We start from the raw sequence: 23,460 nt of genomic DNA, 5'->3' as shown, positions 1-23,460 counted from the left end.
CAGACCTGGTTTCTAGTCCCTGGGCTTCAAATACAACTCCCAGGGTTTTGGTGGAGAGTGGGGATGGGGATTGCAAAACTATGGGGGCCAAGGAAGCTCTCTCTTGCAGGGTAGCTATTTCCCAGTACACAGCCCTGTGGGCTTTAAATGGCAGTTATGCCACTCAACTGGGCAGCACGCACTGCAATTTAAAAGCCAGGGAACTGGGACACAGTTAGGGAAGCTGTCCTTGCCCTTGCTTCCCTGCAACTCCAGCTTTAAATCACACCAATCTGGACCGCACATAAGGTGATCTAAAACTTGGGGGGATGCCTGCTGATGACTTGTCCTCTCCTCTGCTTAGGAAAGGGACAAGTCGTCAAGTAATGGGCTCCACTAAGGCGTCAAGGGTGGCATACAGAACAACCCTTTAGTACCACATGCTTAGAGCGCACATGTGCTCCAGCTCGAGCTATTTTTCTAACAGTAACAATTTCAGAGAACTCCCAGAAAGGGAATATTTCCCCCAGAAGGACCTGAATTGAATGTAGTTTTTATCAGGAGATCAGCAATTCCAGTAAAAGTGTAACACCTGTATGTAGCCCTGATTTAAAAACCAAGAAGATATATATACTCTATCTTCAAGAGTGATTTACCAAGGATTTTAACCCAAGCCTAAGAATTTCCCAAGATTTTCACCTAACTCTTCACTCACTGAATATTTCAATCTTTTTAACGTAATGCAGCATTTGCCTTCCAGAGAAAAGGATTGAGAAAGGTCTTACCACAGGAGTACCTGCTGGGAACTAAACTCAATTTAATTTTTCTTTTAAAATTAAAATCAAATAGATTTTTCAAATAAAAAGTTTTCAAATTCAAATTCAATTCAAATTCAAATACTTAAAACTGTGACACAATGGCAAGGCCTCAACTTACTACAATCTATTAAAATCATTAAACAAACTATTCAAATGGTATAGATTTGGTACATTTGCTATCAAACTGTAAAAAAAGTATATCCTGTGAATTGGAAGTCACTGGCTTAGCATGTACAACTGAAAATTTACTGACATGCTAAACCAGGTTGACAGCTGTAGCTTCTTTTGCAGGTAAAAAAGAAATATTTTCTTCTGTTCAGTTTTGTCTACAAATTCAGTTCAAAGTACAGAAACTCTTTGGGAACTGAAACAGCAGGAAAATTAGGTTTTATTCTTCTTAGTTTTTAATTAGTTTTAGAAAATAAAAGCTATTCATTCTAAATCCTGAATGCCCAGAAAGAATTAATTTCATCAACAACCCTTCCTCAAACAGAAGTTTTAAATCCACAACACTTTAATATTTTCTTATGCATTCAGCACATTTAAGTTTTTCTAAAACATTTTAAAATGCAGTTTTCATTTTTAACTAGTCTCCACCCAAATATATTTTGACACCATACTATTGTTTTAAAAAAAACTCTAGTCCAGTGGTTCTCAAGCTCATTAGACTCAAGGCATATCAGAAAGTGTCAACTCTTAGCTTTCACTCATTATGGAAAAACAACAGAACAAATCTTCTGTTGCAAACCATAGCGCACCCCTGCTGAGACTCACTGGACTTAGTCAACATAAGAGCAAAGTATCTCTCTAGCAAAAAAGTAAAAAATAAGAACCCAAACAAAATGTACGTTAAGCTATATAACTGCTTAAAATAAATGCACCTACACTATATCCTACTGGTGAGCAAATGTAATGCTAAGTTTTAACAAGAACCAACTTTTCTTTAGGAAAAAAGAATTAAGTACAAACGTACAGAGGATTTTAAATGAGGTTATTTTATAAAGGTTCACCAATACATTGGTCCTGTACTGGATTGGCACCAATTATTATGAGGAAAATTGAGAGTATCAGCAATTGGCTTTTTTTCTTTTTTGTCTGATGTGGCTGATAAATGCCAAGTGCATGCAGCTGCAGGAGCCATCCCCCTCCCTATGTCCCCCCAGATGAGCTGTGGCTCCACCCTGTGCCCCACTGGGCAGCACTTGCCCTGCTCCTGCCCCATCCCCAGTGCCAGCTCCACTCCCTCCCTCTCCAGGGTCCTCAGTCTGCTCCCCCTCAAACTTGCCAGCTGGACGCCACTATCCATGCTGTGGGGTTGCGTATCAGATTGGTATCAGCCATTATGGCTCATTAAAAATTGGCCATCAGTATCAGCCCAAAACATCTGTATCAGTGCACCCCTAGTTTCTTACTTGGCAGTTTTAATCAATCCACCCTGTTTAACAAACACAACGCATACCTGCTTCTTCTCACTGCTTGCACACCCCATCCACAGAACCCACTCGCTGCAGTGGCATGAGGGCAGCGGAATGCAATTCTGCCCCAGCTCCATCCCATGCTGTCACCAATGCAAGATCCCAGCCCCAGAGCAGTTCCTTGCCCAGCCCAGACATGTGCCCTGCCAGCACCACTCAGTCTCCACAGAGACTCTGGGAACACAGGGCAGTCACAGCCCCACACTCACAGCCCTGCCACTCCAGGGAGGAACTGGCTGGAGTGACACAGGCAGGGGCTGCTAAGAAATGGAGTCCATCAAAGACCTGATCCAGCTTGTGGGCCAGACTTTGCTCACCCCTGCCCTAGACCAGTGGTCTCCAAACTTTTTTGATCGCGCACCCCTATCAGTAAAAAATTTTTGAGCACACACCCCCAATATATATATATATATATTTATATAAATATACATCTAAATAGAAGTTCTAATATTTTCTTCCCGCACCCCAATGGATTGTTTTGCGCCCCCCTGGGGTGCATATACCCCACTTTGGAGACCACTGCTCTAGACAATGGAAGTGAACCTTTCTGGCAGGTGTACCACAACTTAGCCCTGTACCCTTCACGTGCCATTCTAATCCCTTTCTCTTATCCCATTTGCTGCTAAACCTTTGGCTCCCCACCCTGCAACTCCCTGACCAACATGCTGCTCCACTTTCTGCTCCATATCTATCTGCCACTATGCTGCCTGTTCCCTCCCCAATATGCTATGTGTTCTAGAACAGAGGTGGGCTACCTGCAGCATGTGGAGCTTTTGGATCCAAGAAGCACCAGAGGCAGTGAAGAGGTCCTGGCATGAGCTCACCTGCCTCTAACCAGAGCTGAGTCATTCCAAGCCAGTGTCAAAAGGTTGCCAACTGCTGCTCTATAAAAAAAATATGCACCCTTGCAATTCACTTCAAGTACCTTTTCAAATTCACTTCCAGCAAACAAGCCAATAGCACCACAACAGTGAATCAGATCATTTTAAAGATTGTATGGAGAAAAGTAGTTTTAAAAAAAAAATACATTGCATCTACTGCATATATATTAATTTATAAAGAGTTAATTTCCTCAGGATATAGTTAGTGCTTTGCTTACCATAATCGTAATTTCTCTTCTGCAGATGTTGAGATCAGGCACATTATTAACATACATTCGTTTCAATGCGCAGCGCATTCCACCATGGGTCCTCGCTAAGAACACTGTGGAAAAGCCACCTGCAGGGAAAAAAAAGTAAAAGTTACCTACAAAAAAGATTACTTTAAATTTTCAATTTTCCTATGAAACACATCAAGTCATGATAAAAAGACATTTTAGCATGTATTTTAGTTTTTTAAATTGCCCAAGTAGTTGTTGACAGTTTGTTCTTACAACTAGGATTGCCTTTTTTCATTAAAGGTATAAAGCTATTATAGTATTAAGGTTGTTGGTTGAAAATTCCATATTAACAATGGACTTTATCATCTCTCCTATAAAGCTGTATTCATTGGTACAAACAGATAGACAATGTAGATAGATACTGTTTCCAGAAGGTTTAGTCTGGAATAAAAAGTGCGCATTTATTTGTCTTTAATTCTTCCACATTTTATTCACAATTTCTGAAGTTCTGTATAGGAAGTTACAAAAGACAAACTGCAGGAAAAACAGCGAGAAGAACTATATATCTGGTAACCATGAAAAAAGTTGCAAACTGGAAAAAAAATAACTAAACTGAATAGATGACATGGAGCATAAACTGAAATGCAATCTGTTTTTACTCTATCCACTGGTCCTCCAGACAACGCTCAACTATACAGACCTGAAAATGAAAACTCCCTTCATAACTCAAATCAAAAGCACATATTTACAGCAACACTAGGCATATAAAATAGCCCATTTTAGTTTTAAGTAAGCATATATCAGTGTTCCTGCTATTTCTTGGGATTTTTTTAATTTTAGTTCTTTTACCCTTCTCATGATATAAAGCAAGACAAAATAAAAATAAGGAAGACTGAAACTGCTTATTCCCAAATAAGCCTCACAAAACTTTAAGCTTTATAGTAGTCTTAGGTGTTAGCTGTAACTCTTGTAGATAATTTTTAAAAAGTGGATTTTGACTAAAAATTCGTATTCAAATAGATGGATGGAGTTTCAAAGCACACATACATAAATCCTTCCCACACACAGAAATTTATACATAACAGTGTACACATTTAAAGCAATTAAACAGTGCTAACCGTAATTTACTACAATGTGATCATGAGCCTGAACATTCAGTTGGGAATTTTTACTCCACTATGCAGAAAATAAAATAAAGGCCATATTTATTTATATTAATTGATGTTTTGGGGGGCAGGGGGAGGGGGGAATGGAAGGGCTAATTAGTGATAGGTATTTTACCCCCTTTAAAAAAAAAAAACATGGGTGTTAAAAATTACTGTGCTACAATTGGGAAATGAATCCACAACTTACAATATGCAATTAAATCAACTAACTGAAAAAAATCCTTGTGTGCTTATTAGCATGTGTGCATAAGTATCTGCAATGCAAGAGGCTAAATTTTAATAAAATTTTCATAAACACTTCTGTCATTCCAAATGAAATTTAACATTGGAAAAGGGGGGGGGGAGCATTTTTAAACACACTAACTGAATTGTAATATAGGAACCAAAACACCTTTTTTTGGTGAAAACTTGAAATTAAGTTCCTAAATATAGGATTTTCCAAAGCAGGTAAGTGACCTGAGAACACAAGTCCCATTAAATTTCGAACTGCAAATCCTTATTGAATATAGATTTCTCAACTTCTTTATTTGTAGATGGTTAACCTAACAAAAACTGGCAGGTTATCAAAAAACGTCTCATGGTAAAGATGTCAGTGCCCAGACCTTGCCTTTTTTGTTATATATAAGCATAAGTGACTTAGTAGAAAAAAAAAAATCTATGAAAAAAAAAATCTAGCATCTATTTTGTCCTATTTTTTTCAGTCTTCAAACGCTAAAAGAACTAAATGGCACACAATGCAAATTGTGAATTTGAATTATGAATCTGAATTTGAATTTTTTTAAAAATGCATTTTGAGCACCCAAAGTGGGAGTGAACTGGAAATGACTGAAGATGTGAATGAAGACTTGGATAATTATTCCTTTGGCCATTAGATGGCAATATGATCTAGTTTTTAAAACATGGGACAGTCGGAAGCAAGAGCTGGTAGCAGAAATTTGGGGAGCCTGATGCATCCTGGTTGAGCAATTTCCATTTTGCAAACAGGAAATAGATCATATAGATCATATTTCTACTTTATTTACATGCATTACTTGCAATTATTTTACTTATTGTATTTTAATGTCCATTAAGAAAAAAATCATCATGGGAGGGGTGGAGAAGGACAGAGGAGGAGGGCAAGGAAGGGGCAAACTTGGGGGCCAGTACAACTGCACCCCCCTTCCTCCTCTTTAACAGGCCCTGATCAGGAGACCCAAATTCTACTTCCAACTTAATTCTCCCTCACATCTGATTCAAGATTTTTGTGATAGAGGCTTCTGCAGAATAAAATTATCATCAAAAAAAGAATTTTAGCAAATATGAATGGGGGACTTCCATGACTTAGACTGTGCTCATCAGTATCCAACCACATTTTTTAGGACAACAGAAATGTTGAGACATGATGATTTCCTCATTTCAAACTGCTTACTTGGACACTTTCATCAAGAATATGAACCACAACTAAGACTCCAAGACCCTGCAACTTCAGTGATACAATCATCCCACTGAAATCAGTGGAACTACTCAGGTAAATAACCTCTCATCTGTTGGTGGGATCTGATCCTATTTCAGATTTTCTTTAACCCCCAAGCTTTCCTGAAAATATTTATTAAAACTTCACTACTAAAAAATACTGCTATGCTAAAAGAACAGGAAAAAACCTGACCAAAAATTCCCTTTCCCCCCCATATAGTGCCTGGAGGTAACCTTTATTTGCCTTACTCAAAGATAAAAAAAATCATAGCCTGAACAAAACTGAAAATTCCTCAAGCGGGCCATGAGCTGGTATGCAGCTTGGACTTAAACAAAAACAAAACCTTACACTACTGCTGAACCACAAAGAATGAACTCAGAAAACCCACTGATAGAGCAACAGAAGAAATACTTCTATGCAGAAGAAATACTCTCCAAACCAGACCCCAACTTTTGGCTGTTTTGAAGCTTAGCATAATACAAAACTGATTTTTTTTCCCTCACTTCTTTCAGTCTCCTAAATACATAAGACATGCACCGTATTTACTGAAATCCAAGATACAGCTTCCCCCGCCCCATTCAAGGTGGGGGGAGGGGAGCCCCTTATCTTAGATCTGAGTACAAGGCAGAGATAGGGGACAGGTGGCTGCTGAGGCTCTGGCTCTCACCCAGGCTTGGAGCTGCAGCTACTGCCTGCTTGCCTCCTCCCCTGTTACCTCTATCCTGCCCCCACCAGCTTTGTAGCCCCCACCCCCCCTACCCCCAGGCTCCCTTGCTCTCAGTTGTGGCTCCATCTTCACTCTGGCCCAGGGCACAGAGCATATAATGGCTTCAGCCCCTGCCTGACCACAAAGCAGCAGCAGCTCAGGCCCTGGCCCTGCTGTCCTCACAACCACAAATTCTGCCACCTGGCTGGTAGGGACCACAGCCATCATGCAGTCTGTGCCCCAGGCTGAAGTGCAACCAGAGCCAGAGCCTCAACAGAGTAAAACAGTAGACAGAGGGAAGGAGGGTAGCAAGTGGCAAGGGAAGCACAGGCATCAGGAGTACACGTGGTAGGGGCAGAAGTGCCAGGGGGTAAAGGGACAGAATTAACCCACCACTGCTGCTGCCTTCCCCACTGCAGCGGTAGGGGGATGAATTTAAGATAACCTTCCAGTAACTGGATTCCAGACAACAAAAATTATAAGAAATTCATAAATTTTCCATACCTAGAATCTAATTATTAGGGGGCTGTCTTAAATTCAAAGTCATCTTGGATTTGATTATCAACATTTCCTTAATGGAGGAGGAATATCTAATACTTGTACCCACATGCAAAGAGTTTAGATCAATGATTCTCAACCAGGGTGCCAAAGCACCCAGGAATGCCATAAGATTGTTTGAAGAGTGCCCTGAAATGTGAGAAAATAAGCAGCTAAGTGCAAGCTCAGGCTCTTCCCTGCCTGGCTACTCACCTGCCCATACTGCCCAGCCCCTTTACAAGGAGATAAGAAAGCACTGTAAAAATAAAGTTAGTTTTGAAATAGGGTGATGCTTAATTCACAAACGTTCTGTCGGGTACCTTGAGTCTAAAAAGTTTGAGAACCACTGGTTTAGATGTTTCCTAAGATAGACCTCCACTCTTAGAAGACATAAAAGAAAGCTAGATTCCCCAGGAAAATAAGTAAATTTGTTCCATAGTGTAGCAAACAATTATTTTCACCACGTGCCCAGTTATGGAGTGCCCATTTGCCACTAATTCTCTTGTAAATATGAACTTTGAACAATACCTGTTCTCATTTCAAAGGTAATTGCAATGCTATGACCTTCTAAAGTAACAGGAATGGGGAGGGAGTATAGCACTATTATCCCTCGGGGTGCACCGATAAAGATTTTTTGGGCCGATACCAATGACCAATTATTAACCAGCCATATCAGCTGATACTGATCTGATTGCCAGTATGCAGCCCTGCAGCTCACAGAGCAGCATTCTGTGGGGGGAAGGGGCATGGGGGTACAGATCAAGGCCCCCAAGGTGAGGGAGGGAATGGAACTGAGGCAGGAGTGGGCGCTGGCCAGCCAGGCCACAGTGCAGTGTGGGACAGAGCTACAGGCAGCTCATTCAGGGAACGTGGGGAGGGAGTGGAGTGAAAGTGCTCCCAGCCTCTGCATTCACCCCTGGGGGGGCATGTCCTCCCCCCAACCCCCGAATTTGTGCACAGGGCAAGGGTGGGTTGCCTGCTGCAGGCTCAGGGGCTGCACTAGCCTCTTGCCAGCAGGGGCTGAGCCAGGGCTGTGCTCTGGATGAGCAGCATCAGCAGCACTGGCACCAGGAGTGGGGTTACAGGGTATGCTACAGCCACCCAAAAATTTGCTGTAGCCTCCCCTTCTTCCCAGCGCTGCCACCGCCCAACTCCATGAACAGCCCTGACCCAGGACCCCCCCAGCTGGAAAGAGCCTGGTGCAGCCCTTGACCCCAGGCCCACAGTGGGCAGCCCACTGCCCCACATATACAAATGCAGGGTGCCCATACCCCCCATGCTTCCCCAGGGATGCATGCAGCAGCAAAGAGATGCTTCCCCTCCCCACCTCACCTCCCCAAATAAGCAACCCACAGCTCCATCCTGCATCCTGCCCCACTCCCTCCCTTATCTGCCCCCCATATGCCCTTCCCCCCTCCCCCCCAAAAAAGACTTACTGGCAAGAGGTTGCTCTCCAAGCTGCCAGGCTACATCTCTGACTGCGTGCAAGCTGCAGCTGCACACATGCAAGTGGCATTTATTGGTGACATTATCGACTACACCGGCCAAAAGAAGCCAATTGCCAATAACGTTAATTTGCCTTTTATCGGTGCCGAGATGATATGGACCAATATATCAGTGCACCTCTAATTATCTGTTGTGTCTCCCATCAACCCACATCCAGCAGAAGCATCCTTACAGATACATTCAGTACTGAGGCCATGAGGAAGGAGACTGAAGAAAGGCAGGCTGTTGCCACACTCAACCCTTCATATTTGGGCTCCATCAGAGCCTCAACTGGCAAATACAAGACTTAATAAAATTACTTTTGATACTCTGGTGATACTACTGAGCTCTAGACAATATATTTTGGTGCAAGTTGCACTTCAGAAGGAGTGTCCAACAGTAGTTCTGCGATGTGTAGTGTGTTAACTCTTAAGTCTATTTAAAATTAAGACTCAGGTGGTTTACTTGCACTGCTGATTTAACCATATAAGAGGAAGGATCAGAGTTGTACACAGAACTGTAAGAACAGTCAGAGGGTAGTCTCACAGCCACAGACCCCTATCAGGAACTTCCTAAAGGTTATACCTACAACTGCAAACTACAATATTTCTGATGGGAGAAAAAAAAAACACTGAGATGTACTGCTCTAAGAGAACGGGGGAAGGGAAACATGTCACCCTTTTTGGCAGGCAGGCCACAAATTTGTCCCCGCTGCTCCAAATGCCACTGATCCCCCTCTCCTGTCTGATCTGTTGCTCTGCTTTCTGCCCTATCTTCCCACTGTGCTGCCTGTCCCCTCCTTGATCTGCCACATGCCATACAGAGACTGCTTGTGCCACATGCCACAACGTTGCTACACCTGTCCTAGAGCAAAGAATGCCCCTATTTTGGGCCCCGAACTAAGAAAAAAAAGGAAGGAATCTCTTCACTTCTGATGCAGTCTCCAACTGATTCGGTTACCAAGTTCTCCCCCATCTCAGCCCTTCCAATCCTGCTGAACACTGGAGGAGGCCAGGATTCTCATAGCTGAGCTTCTGTGAGAATGATGTTTTTACAGCTCAAGATCAACTTTGTAGATGCCTCTGGTCATATCCTGCCATTTTTCAAACACCAAGGTATTTATATACAAATCTTCCAATTTAAGGTCATTGGTCCTCAACACCGCCTTGTGGTGACTATGCTAGAACATGAACTTGGCATCTCAAACAGTAGACATTGGAAGTAACTGCATACTAATTTTCCTACTTTTCCAATAACCCAGTCATCACAGCCTTAATTCTTCTACTCTACTTTACCTCTCTTAAATAATCCCTCAGGGATATATAAGAATATAGGGATATAAGGGCCATTGGTCTGGCCCACTATGGCACATCTAGCCCAGCACTGTCCCTGACAGTGGCAAAAGTAGATACTACAGAGGAAGAGCACTGAACTAGATTTTTTAGAAGTCCGTGAATGATGAGTATGATCAAGAATATGTAATTACCCACACTTACAATTCAAAGGGGTCTGCACCTCCGTCTGAAATTTTCAAAGGGGTCCGCAAGTCAAAAAAGCCAAAAAAAAAATCACTGTTCCAGAATGATCTAAACCTAATCCCTATTCCATTCCCTCCCTGGCATCCACCATTATTAGTTTAGAGATCCCAGAGGAAGGATCTCCAACGATTTTGATCAACAGCCATTAACAAATCCATCATCCATACATTTATCCCTGACACTACCTATTCAATAAAAAGCTAGATTAAAAAACAACTGCATCCTCCTATGTACTTGACTGCAGGCCCCTTTCCTCTCCTCCCCCCAGTCAGAAAAGCACACTGCAGACTTCAATGAACTTCTACAGCCTATAAGTGACTGAACTCATGTTTAGGAGAGAAGGGAAAGTAAAGTGAAAATGCCCCTCACTGCCGATCACTCACCTCCTACATCCCCCACAGTATGAGTGTAAAAACACCTACCGACATTATAGTTCGTTAAACCTATTTAAGCAACTTCAACTCTACTTAAGCTATACGACACTAATTTTTGGAAACTCAAACTGGAAGTTTATCTATAGTACTTGTTCTCTTATGACCATAAGATCTGCTTACCACATTGTCATTTAGCCCTTTGGAAACAAAAGCAGTTAAAAATCCTTCTTTATCTCTCCTCTTCAGACTCTACTCATAATAGTTTCATAATGTTAAGAAAGACCAACAGCTACTGTGCTGCAGAAGTTTTGAAATGTCAAGTATTTGGAGAAAACGAGTACTTTGATCCTCTTGATTTATTACCTTGAGTGCAAACATAACTTGAATAACAGTACATTTATAAGACAGGCTTTTTTTTCCAGTGCTGCTCTGGAAATCTGATAGCTATCACTGTCATGGTCCAGAACCCCAAAGTACACCCAACTTTCATACATCAATAAAGCACCAGTAGTACAAAATATCAGCCAGTTAGATTGTAAGTACTTGTTTTATTAAACTATAATTTTGGAGACCTACAATACAGCAGCTGTTCTTATAAAAATGCAAACCAGAACCAACACAAACAAAGTCCCTTGAAGGCAAGCTAGAGGTTCTTCCTATGGAAATCTTAAAACTTTTGTTATTCAGACAGAACGCTGAATTTTGAATTATATATCAATTACATTATGATACAAATAATCCTACCCGAGTGATTCTCAACCATGCTGCCGCAGCATCCTGGCATACCTCGAGATATTTTCAAGAGTACCAAGGGGTGCCAAGCAAATGTTAGCACTATTAGGCATGCAAACACAATTCACAAGATAAACCCAGATATTTCAAATAGGAATCCAGTGACAAAAACATAAAATCTGATGTGGTTTTTCCAAGTTCTTTGTACAACAGAATGGCTATATTATATTTCCACTGTCAAAAAATGAGGTGGCATTTTCTGACAAGTGCCTCTAGCCTAAAAACTAGGAGCGCACCGAAAAAGATTTTTTCGGCTGATACCAATAGCCAATTATTAACCAACCATATCAGCTGATACCGATCCGATAGACAATATGTAGCCCCACAGTTTGGAGAGCAGCACCCAGCCAGTAAGTCTGTGGCAGAGGAAGAGGAGTGGAGGTTGGGGAGGATGTGGATCGAGACCCCCAAGGTGAGGGAGCAAGTGGGGTTGGGACAGGGATGTATGATATCCAGGAGGCTCATCCAGGAGTGCAGGGGGGGCAGCTTCCCGCCACTGCACACAATCACGGGGGAGGCATGGGTGCCATGTGCCCCTGGATTTGTATGCAGGGATAGGGCAGCCCAGACACTGCACGGGCCTCTTCCTGGTGCGGGGGCTGGGCCAGGCAGCAGTAGCTTTGCAAGTTGGGGCTAAGGCAAGTTTTGGGGTGGCTGCAGCCTACTCCATAGCCCATCCCTCTCAACACCACTGCTGCCTACCCCACCCCCACCCACTCAAGCACAGCCCCAGCCCAGCCACCCCCGCCAAAAAGCAGCCAGCAAGCCAGCCCTGAGCCCACAACATACATGCCCCCATGCCTCACCCAAGGGTGCGAGCAACAGCAGTGAGCCATCCCCCCTCCTCGCCCCCTCCCTGGGTGAGCCGCCCACAGCTCCATCCCGCACCCTACCCCACCCCAGCTGGGCAGCAACTGCCCCATTCCCTCTCACTGTGTGAAGATTCCCTCAATCTTCCCCCACCCACCATGCCATTCTCCCTAACCCCCGCCCCCAACTTACCAGGCCAACATTGCTCTCCAAGCTCCCTGGCTACACTCATGGCCATATGCATGCTGTGACTGCGTGCATGCATGTGGCATGTATCAGTGACATTATTAGCTATATGAGCCCAAAAAAGATCATTGCCAATAATGTTAATTTTCCTTTTATCAGTGCCAATCCGATATGGGCCAATATATTGGTGCACACCTCTACTAAAAACATTGAGAACCACTGCTTTACCTTAATTTTCTCATTGTAGAATACACTGAAAGGCTGGAAGAAAAGGAGAAGAGAAGGGGTGAAAACTTCCTAACTGACTTTCACAGTGTGCACTACTACCAATTATTTCATTGCTATTTTTGTCTCCAGAATACCAAAAAATTTGGAATCACAGGGACCTCAGGAGTTCATCTAGTATAGGAATGTCAAACTCATCCAGCCTCACAAGCCCCCAGATCTGTTCCACGTGCTGGATCTAGCATGCAGGGCCAAGCTGATCCCACAGTTTCATAGTTTCTAGGGTCGGAAAGGACCCGAGTAGATCAAGTCCGACCTCCTGCCATGGCAGGAAAGAATGCTGGGGTCAAACGACCCCAGCAAGGTGTACATCTAGCCTTCTCTTAAAGACCCCCAGGGTAGGAGCCAGCACCACTTCTCTTAGAAGTTGGTTCCAGATCCTAGCCGCCCTGACAGTGAAGTAGTGCCTCCTGATATCTAGCCTAAATCTACCCTCTGCCAGCTTGCGACTGTTATTCCTGGTCATTCCTGGTACTGCTCAGGGGAACAATGCTTGCTGGTCCCCTCTGACTAGTTTGTAACAGGCCACTAGATCCCCCCTCAGCCTTCTCTTGTGGAGGCTGAACAGGTTCAGGTCCCATAGCTTCTCTTCATAGGGCCTGCCCTGCTGCCTCCTGATCATGCAAGTATGATCTGTGAACTGAATGCAACTGGTGCCAGCACAGGCGCTGCACAGAGCGCATGAGACCAGTCTGGAACACAACTTGTATGTGGCACCTATGCTGGACTCATCCCAGGTGCAGTGTACAGGGCCAGTCTGGCAAAGGTGCCACATGCAGTGAACACCCCAGACTGACCCCATGTGCTGCACTGCATGCATGCCAGCTACAGTCCCACTGCTGTGGGCAGCACCTGCTAGACAGGCTCTCCAGGCTAGCCAGGATGAGTACATGCTGCATGTGACTCTGGTCCACCACCCACAGATAGCACTGTGAGCCAGAGCCATATCTTTGATATCCCTGATCTAGTACAAAACCTGCTAGTATAAAACCATTCTGTTCCCACCCTGGTCAACATTTCCTCAACCCTTTCAATCAACTAGCTGCACCCCAACCCTCAATGTACTCAGAATGGTATTGGTTCCACTGAAGTGTGACTCAGCAGTTTTCTCTGAAATATCCAACACTTCCCACCCCCTCCTGATTAGCTCTAACTCCCCATTTCCTTCTGCTCAAGATTAACCTCTCAGGAGGTTAAAAATCACATATTGTAACACAAGCATGAATAATAAAATAGCAGTTACAGAAAAAAAAAAAAAAGATGTAAAAATTTGCTGCTTCACCATTTCACCCGGATCTCAAGTACCTCAGTATTTTCCCCATAGTGAGACATTTAAAAATGCAAGGAGACTACAAAACAAATGGATAGTTTTAATCAGATTCTCAGCATTTTTAACTCCCTGGGTTCAGATCAACTACAGCAAAATCTACTCTACTGTATGCTGATCTGCAGGTATTATGGAAAGAGTTTAAAGGGGTGGGCAAAATACAACCACGAGGCCATTCTATCCAGCCCACGGGGCCCCTTAAGAATTAGAAAATCTTTGGTTCCTGTAAAAATCAGGCTCCCACAACAGCAGGACCCGCCTGGCCCTACAGGGGCTTCTGGCCTGAGACCATGCAAGTGTACTGCACCGGAAACTCAGGTAAAGGGGGAGGGAGGGCATACTGGCTGCAGGGGTGGGTTACAAGCCAGTGCTCAGTGCAGGGATAAGCGGCCCCTTGCCCACCCTGGGCACCCCACGCTGCAGTTGCTTGCAGCCGCGTGAAACTGCCTGTGCCTGCTGAGGACAGCCCTGTGCAGGATGCGAGCAGCTGCAGCAGGGAGCACTGGCCACAGGGTGGGTGAAGGGCCGCTTTTTCCCACGCTCAGCAGAAGCTCGTTCCCTGCTCGGGAGCAGGGGGTCGGGGCTGTGTGCTGCCCCTGGCCTGTACAACAGCGCTGGGGGGGGCACTGGGAGTGACCGTGTGCAGAAGTTGGTGGGAGGATGGGGCCCACACCAGTTACTAGGGCCAGCGACAGAAGGATGCAGAGCAGGGTGGCAGAATACAAGGTCCCGGCCACAGGGGCTCTATGAAGCCAAGCCAGCTCCCCCCCTTCCCCTGCTGGTGCAGCCCAGCCTGGCTCCTGCCAGCCTACAGACCGCTCTGGGCCTTGCCGGTGCTGGCCCTGAGACATTGGTCCCAAGATGGTGGCCAGGGGGCAGAGCTACCCATGCAGCTCTCGACAGCTTGCCAAAACTGGGTAAGCTGCCCTCCGCCCAAAATAACTGCCCCCCGATTTAAAGTAAAGGTTGTGCTCTATTTGGGCACAAATACTGGAAAGCAATGCAGTCTTCTCAGGGCTGTTTATATAGGTAATACTGCCTCTCCAGCTCTAGACTAGATTTGGAGGTGTGTTATGGTAAACCATTCTGTTAATTAATAGCTTTGGACTTCCTGGTCTGCCCACTAATTTTGAACACGGCCCGTCTCTGCACTCTTATTTGGAACATTATACCGAGATGCCTTACTAAGTAAACTCACCCAGAGATGCACGTGCAATTATTAACCTTTCCCTTGCTGCTTTACCAATCCATAATTTTCTTTATGGGACAACTAGCTAATTACCTGTGGTTTTTAAAGCCATTTGTAAAATCCTTGAATTGTCAAACTGTTATAAATGAAGACATATGCAACCAAAAGACTAGAAGTATAACAGGTGACAGGCTGAGACAGCATGCATTTGTTCAGCCAATAGCAGGTGGAACAATGCTCACCACATACAAACCCTCTGGATGGTTTTTGGGTTTTTTTTAAAGAATACAGCACACTGCTTGCCCAAGGTAGGGTGGGTGGGAAGAAAAGAGGGGAAAGAATATACAGTTTATGCAACTGAAAGCGACTACTTGATCAAGAAGCTGAAGTAGATATAGCCTGCAGTATAAATATACATATTCCTACAGTTTAGAAAAGTTGTTTGGCTTTTAAAAGATATAAGCAAATAAGATACTTTGACAACAGTCTGCAAGCAAATACTAAAATTAAAAACATTCCTTCACTCTTAACCCCCAGAGCACATGTATAGGCACTTGAGATTAGGAGGCATTATGTTACAAAGGGAAGTAGGTAACAACTGAAAGGTAGTTTTCACTCTCCTAAATTTAAAGTAATCTAGTATGGCCTTCAATATGAGCGGATATCAAGCAGCCACTTTAGAATTACATAGATGCACTGGAGAACAGCAATTTTTCAGACCTAAATCAAAATAATATGCACACACTGCATAACATTTTGTTACCCATTGCGTCTGTAGCAGAAGCAGTAAGTTGTGCTCCTAAATAATCTCTACAATACATCTGATCCCCAAACTGGACACCACACTATACCTCCAAACCATGTAGAAGATAGGTGTGATATGGGTTTTTACTAGGCATGTAAAGCATTGAGTAGCTATATCTGAATAGTTTATCTAGTTCTGTCTTGCTGGCCAAATGAACCTCAGTCTGCAGTGTTTCCTATTTATTCTGACATGTTTATAGTTTCATAGTAGCTAGGGTCAGGAAGGACCTGAACAGATCATCTAGCCTGACCCCCTGCCACAGGCAGGAATGAATGCTCGGTTCACAAGACCCCAGACAGGTGATCATCCAACCTCCTCTTGAATTTTCCCAAGGTAGGGGCGAGGACCACTTCCCTGGGAAGCTGGTTCCAGATTTTGGCCACCCTAACTGTAAAATATTGCCTTCTGGTCTCTAAAAATGGCATCTTTAAAAAAGCCTCCTTTCCTCAGAGAAAATGAAAATCAATGTAAAACACAAAATATTAAACTCAATACCGTATTCACATAACTAGACTTTTTAAATAAGAGTTTTTGACAGCCAAGTTTTTGTGGCGTATCTGAAGTATTCAAAAACTACTAAAAATTAATCCTTAATTAAAAACTAACTTAAGCATGATAACAGAATTTTTATCTACCAAAGAAAGCCCAGATATATGTAGGAAAGGAATTATTTTTTGATTTTAATGTCTCAGTTACAGTAACCATTGATGTTACTTGTGATACCATTAGGCAATTTTTAAGTAGACCAAATGTCAAAAAGTATGCTTAATTGCCACCAGCTTTTCAATAAGCAAACATAAAAATTAAAGCTTCCTATCACCATCATAAAAAATATATATAGTATAAACTATATGAAGACTTGTTCGACACAAGTCATCTGGAATTCAACAGTTTCGCATAGCAAAAAGACTTACAAGATCTTTTCCTATGTTATTTTTAGTTAAAGCAAGCATACAACAATTTTGTAGTAACCAAATTTATACAGACTGAGACACAGGAAGATACCGTAAAGAAATATATGCAAGTCCTGTCAGGAGATTTTTAGCTACTCAAATTTTCAAAGTAAGGGTAACTGTTCTTTTCTCAGGGCCCTAGTCATAGGAACCATTTTCTCTTCAACTTTTTAGCAACAAGAGCCATCTGAAAACCTTTTAATTTCTTTTACATTTTACAGAAATTATATCATCAATAATTGGCTTGAACAATGCATAACTTTTCCTCACTGTACAGCATTTTTAAACATATCCTTTAAGCTAATATATGCTGCAAGGCAGGCTCACCCCTGACCTTTCCATTCGCAGTGACTTGCATTATTACTGATAATTACATCATTTAATAGTTCTTTGTTTTTGGAATCCAACTGGTCTAAACCAGTTCTGTAAAAAACAAAAAACACAAAGAAGGTCAAGAAAAGCAACATTTTCTGGTTGCAAACATTTAATAAATTGTTGCAAATGTATTTTAAGAAACAGCAAGGAACAGTTGTATCTTTGAAAAAAGCCTTAAGTCATGAACATTTCCCGCTCCAAACAACATCCTTGTATCCAACTCTTAAATTTCAATTTGCTTTTATTAACCAAACTGAGCAGTGCATTCTCTGTTAAAAGGGCTAAATATTGTTTACTAAAAGGCAGCCAACTATAATCTAGTTTGGAAGAGTTACAAGTGCTGTAATCATAATATAATCCAATTAGTGAATCTGATGTCAAGTTTTTTACCTAGACAGTTTTCAAAAACAGACATCAGATTCATTCTGCTTCTCTAGACATAACTAAGGTGTGCCTCTTACTCATGTAGGGAAGCAGCACTATATTGATCATCCTGATATAGTGCCATCTACTTACTTCTTAGCCATAAAGACTGGTCTCATCCAAGAATATTTGCTCCAAAAAAACTTCTAGGCTGTCCCAGCTCATAAATGTTCATCTCTCTGACTCAAATAAAGGGAAATGCTTCTCAAGTAAGCAGTGCTTCTCAGCCATGAATGAGTTACTTCAAGTATTGCTTGGTAGAGAATTGGACATTTCATGTACACAGGACAGTACTAGGCACAGAATGTAAAAAACTATATCTATATTTATTTTTTTGTGAGGACATGAGGGAAACTATATCAGACCTATTCATTCCCAAAACTAGCACAAGGAAAGATATGGCAACCTTGACAGAAAAGACAACCTAAGATTAGTATTCTTATAGTATTCTTATTTTGCTCTTTTCCCTCTTGAAAGAGGGAGACTCTAAATTGAAATATTACTATTTTTATTTCCAAGCATATGGATAACTGATGTACCAGGTGGCATGATGTCCTTTCGTTTCACTTGCTCAAGTGCCTTTTATTCCTGCCATTTGATGAAATGTTGAATGGACGGTTGTCCAAATTAAGAACAGAATACAAGTCTGTCCATTTCAGCTGCTACTATCGTGACAAGCACCATGAACAAACTAACAGCAGGAAAGGTAAGCATACAAAATAGCCAAAGGATCTGTACTGAAAGTGCTGTATCCTATGATAAAACATAGGCTGCTTCTTTGGGATAGATTACTCTGGAGAGAGCATGTAGCATTTAAAATTTCACTTTTTTGCCCTGAAGATTTTGATTGCTCAAGAATATTTGACTGCCTCTGCTGGATTTGAGCTTTTGTAAGAAAAAATGAAATATTCCAAACTGAATACTGGTCTATTCCAGACTTTTTTTTTTTTTTGCAACTAAAGGCTCCAGTTCAGGGGCGGGCAATTATTTCAGGCAGAGGGCAGCTTACTGAGTTTTGGCAAGCCATCAAGGGCCACATGACAGGCAGCCAGAGGCAGATTAATATTAATTTTCTAAATTTTTTTAGGGGCCCCGTAGGCTACATCCAGTCTGCGGCCTTTTGCCCATCCCTGCTCTAGTTCAACTACCATTCACAGCAGAGTACAGATAGCTTCATGCCTATTATGAGGATTCTTTCCTAAACTGAAAGAAAGGCAAGGGCCAAAAGGTACAGAAAAGAGTAATCTAAAGGAACACCATTCTGGAGCACTTCTCAAGAATTCACTGGCTTCCAGTAAGGAAACTAGTTAGTAATCTGCCAACTGAAAAAAAGACAGATGGATCTTAGGGTCCAGTATGAACTAGGCTAGAAGTCCTACAGACTGCCTAAAAGATCCTATGATCTATTACAATGATCAATTTTCCCTTCAAGCAAGCTGCTCTCTCTCTCTGCATTTTTTCAAATAAAACCCCAAGGTGACTGTGTGGATGGGAATAAAGTTTGTATTTTTTCCTGTATTGTTTTGCATGGGTGAATAAAACACTGATGACTTTCAACCTCCCCCACCCATTAAAAACTTTTTCAAGCAGTAAAAAGTTTTTTGCTGCTAAAAATCTGAAGAACAGGCAGCCATTGAACAGTGCAAGCAGTACACTTGAACCAGTACCTATTAAAATACTTTTTAATAGTATTAGCCTCTTCTACAGATGAACTTGCCTTAATAAAGCACTTTAAAAAGCAGGGCTTATACATATACATTTTTGTTTTTTTAATTAAAAAACTGTTACCAATCAATGACAATGAACCTCTCTGTAAACAAGTAAAAAATACAGAATGGGGAAAAATTAAATTATTTAAAACATATTAAAACCAGTCAATTAAACATCAACTAAATAAGCACACCATTTAGAAAAACTAAATGAATGAATTGTTTTACTGCCCCTTACATCAGCTTACCGGTAACCTACCACCAGACTACCTCAGGTATTCCATCATATAGGTGGCAAGGAAAAGAAATACAAAATTTCAGAGTATTCAGTTGCAGCAAAATAGCCAGTTCTGCAGCAACATGGAAGAATTCCACATTCCCCTGCCACAGAAGCATGAAGCTGACAGATACCTGACTGAGATAAATGAGGCAAATTAACACCTCAGAGCTACTGTTCCAGTTTACAGCAAACATTATTGAATCAGTGTATATTTTTAAATAAGGGCTAAAAGCAGTAAGTTTTAATAAGTGTTTGCTGAAAATTCATTTGGATTACTTGGGTGTCTGCAAGACTATAGTCACAAACCCATTTTTAAATGCACGTGCAATTACACCTGTAACAACAGGGAACATGTAGCTGTCTAACAGGCTTCTGTATTAATAAAGTGGCTACCTCTTTCATAGGTCAGCAGATGAAAGCAAAGAAAATGGTTCTTTCCAATTGCTTTAAGGAGTGGTGAATAAACCGCACTCCCAGGTAGTCTGCAAAAGTCCACTTTGTTGAAAGACTTATAAATGCTTAGATACAGATTCAGTGAAAAAAATCATCAGAATAAGGTTCAGAATAAAATTCTGTCAGGTGCAAGAACAACCATTCAGTAGAGTTTCTGAATATCTCGGGTAGAATAGTTGTGAGTAGCAGTTCAACCTTTTGGTTAATATACCCAATAGGAACTCTAACGGTATCCTTTAGTTTCACAAGACAGATATCACAATATTCATTCCTTTCTCAGATTCTTGACAGATTCTACCTATAACTAATTGGATGCAACTCAGTCTCAAAGCAAATTTAGGCTTAACCTCAATAGAGATTCATTTACCTGTATCTGGATGATTATACAACAGTCTCAAGAGATTTCTGGATTTTCAGAGGGGAAAAACTGGATGGCCAATTTTATTACAACTGACATTACAGGGACAGAGAAAAAAGAAAAATGGCCAATACAGACAGAGCCACCACTACATTGCTTTCACTTTATTCAAATGTGAAAAGTTATCTTCACAACTTTATGATTTAGATAAAACCCAGCAACTGTGAATATGGCCTGCACAGACTGACTTGTCCAGCGTGACAAATCTTAATTTAGCTACACTGAATACAGAATTATTGTGGCAAATTTAATTGAACTATATCATCCAATTTTCAACATATTTCTATGTATAGGCATGAAAGATCAACTGTCTGGTATCTCCCTCTTGTGACAGAAGAAAAGCCTATGAAAGCTCAAAGGATAAGAGGTCTGTGCCCACAAGTCTTCCATTCCAGCCATGCTCATAACCCATGACAGTCAGTATGGTTCCACATGATAAAAGACAACTTGTTCAATTCATTTTTTTTAAAGCTAGTTACATTTACAAATGGTCATGTAAAGATAATTTTAAAAGATGTAATGTCAGGCACTGGAAGATAGAAAGTGAAAGTCACTCAATATTCCACACATCTATATTCACTATAAAACAAAGACTTTGGTTTAATTTTACATCGTTTCCAGCAAGTAAGCAGAACCAATACCAAAGCTCAGAAGAAAAAGCTTATCCAATGGAAAGTAACAGAAAAATAAAGAAGTTTATTAAAGTACACACAGTTTGGCCACCATGGCCTTCTGAGCAGAGAGTAGCATCAAACTACCAGATTTACCCAGCTCTAACACAAGGTTCCCTGTGCTCCCCTATTCAAGTTAGGTAAGAAGCCTCACCATGGATTCAATTATGGCCCGGGACAGGCAGCAATGGCAGTCTGGGGAGGGGAGGGTCCCCCACAGTGTACAGCCTAGCCTAGGGGGACCACAAGGGAGCTGCCGCAGCTTTAACTACAACGCCAACCTCAAACCAGAGCTGCTGCCACTGCTGCTACCTAGCTGTAGGCAAAACCACTGTTTGCTCTGAGCCAGAGCCACCACAAAGGGTAAGCAATTACCTCCTGTGCATCACTGGCTAAAGAGGGGGGCAAGTGGTGTGAAGGCAGGCATGGGAGGCAAAGGGCAGGTAGCAGGCTGCCTGTCCCCTACCCACCATTTCTACCCCCGACACTGCCTGCCTTTCTCCTGCTGCTTTCCCACCACAGCACTGGGAGGAATGCATTTAAGATGACCCCTAATAATCAGATTCTCTACATGGATAGAGATAGTAAGTTCTCCATTTTCCATGTACCAAATCTAATTACTGAGGAGTCATCTTAAATTTGAAGTTGTGGATTCAAGTAAATAAATAAATAAATTCCACCACATGCTTCAGCAAGGAAATAGCACAAACTCAAAAGCCAGAAACTCAATCTTCTGCAACTTGGAGAGGAAAAAAGGACTGATTGGCTGCCCAATGAAGTAATGTCTTGAAATACAAAAATCATTTCACCTCTCTCAAAAACTGGTCAGCTTTATCATCGATCCTTTTCTTAAACATTATACTCCTGCTAGCAAAATGTTGTAAAGCATTGAGGCACTGAAGACAGAAAGAAACAGCACAATCTCAGCATCTTAACCAAAAGATGAATGCTGGACACAAGGTAGAATCTTCCCCAAAGAAAAACAGGAAGGCAGAGAAAGAACTCACTCTTCTCTCATTAGCACCAAGAAAGAACAGAACTTTGTTCCTTAAGGAGATCAGGAACTTCACATTTATTGGACAACTTTAGCATAAGAGATGGAAAGTCTGCCCTATCTTTTCTTTTTTCATCATCTAGGACAGGGGCGGGCAATTATTTTGGGCAGAGGGCCGCTTACCAAGTTTGGGCAAGCCATTGAGGGCCGCATGACAGGCAGCCAGGGGCAGATAAATATTAAATTTCTAAATTTTTTAGGGGCCCCATGGACAAGATGGACTGGCCTGGCAGGCCACATCCAGCCCACAGGCCACATCTTAGTTTCATAGTTTCTAGGGTCAGAAGGGACCTGAGCAGATCATCTAGTCTGACCCCCTGCCATGGCAGGAAAGATTACTGGAGTCAGACAACCCTAGCAAGGTGTTCATCTAACCTCCTCTTAAAGACCCCCAGGGTAGGAGCCAGCACCACTTCTCTTGGAAGCTGGTTCCAGACCCTAGCCGCCCTGACAGTGAAGTAGCGCCTCCTGATATCTAGCCTAAATCTACCCTCTGCCAGCTTGTGACCGTTATTCCTGGTCACTCAGGGCAGTGCTTGGGGGAACAGGGACTTCCCCAATGCCTGCTGGTCCCCCCCCCGCCCCGACTAGTTTGTAACAGGCCACTAGATTCCCCCTCAGCCTTCTCTTGTGGAGGCTGAATAGGTTCAGGTCCCGTAGCCTCTCCTTGTAGGGCCTGCCCTGCTGCCCCCTGATCATGCGAGTGGCCCTCCTCTGGACCCTCTCCATGTTGTCCACATCCCTCTTGAAGTGCGGTGCCCAGAACTGGATGCAGTACTCCAACTGCGGCCTGACTAGTGCTGCATAGAGGGGGAGTATCACCTCCTTGGACCTGCTCAAGATGCATGTGTGGAAGCATGACAAGGTGCGGTTGGCCTTCCTGACCGCATCCCCACATCGCCGGCCCATGTTCATCTTGGAGTCAATGATGACTCCAAGATCCTTTTCCACCTCTGTACTGACAAGAAGGGAGTTCCCCAACCTGTAGGTATGGTGCCGGTTGTTCCTCCCCAGGTGCATCACTTTGCACTTGTCGGTGTTGAATCCCATCCTATTTTCATCCACCCACCCCTGTAACCTGTCTAGGTCCAACTGGAGCC

General features: G+C 42.6%; 1 protein-coding gene across 3 annotated transcripts in view; it reads right to left on the bottom strand.

The window, feature by feature from the left end:
- BMP2K (BMP2 inducible kinase) overlaps nucleotides 1-23,460 on the bottom strand; it is a 135,957-nt gene that overhangs the window by 96,183 nt on the left and 16,314 nt on the right. For all 3 annotated transcript variants that reach the window (XM_090036909.1, XM_090036908.1, XM_090036910.1), the window contains exon 2: nucleotides 3,372-3,490. In XM_090036909.1, the coding sequence (XP_089893035.1) occupies nucleotides 3,372-3,490 (119 nt within the window). The remainder of the gene's footprint in view (nucleotides 1-3,371; nucleotides 3,491-23,460) is intronic.

Source organism: Crocodylus siamensis, chromosome 2, assembly GCF_052110815.1.
Source record: "Crocodylus siamensis isolate JL-2025a chromosome 2, ASM5211081v1, whole genome shotgun sequence".
NCBI lineage: Eukaryota > Metazoa > Chordata > Crocodylia > Crocodylidae > Crocodylus > Crocodylus siamensis.
The sequence above is the reverse complement of the archived record's forward strand: the minus strand, read 5'-3'. Positions and strand labels throughout refer to the sequence as shown.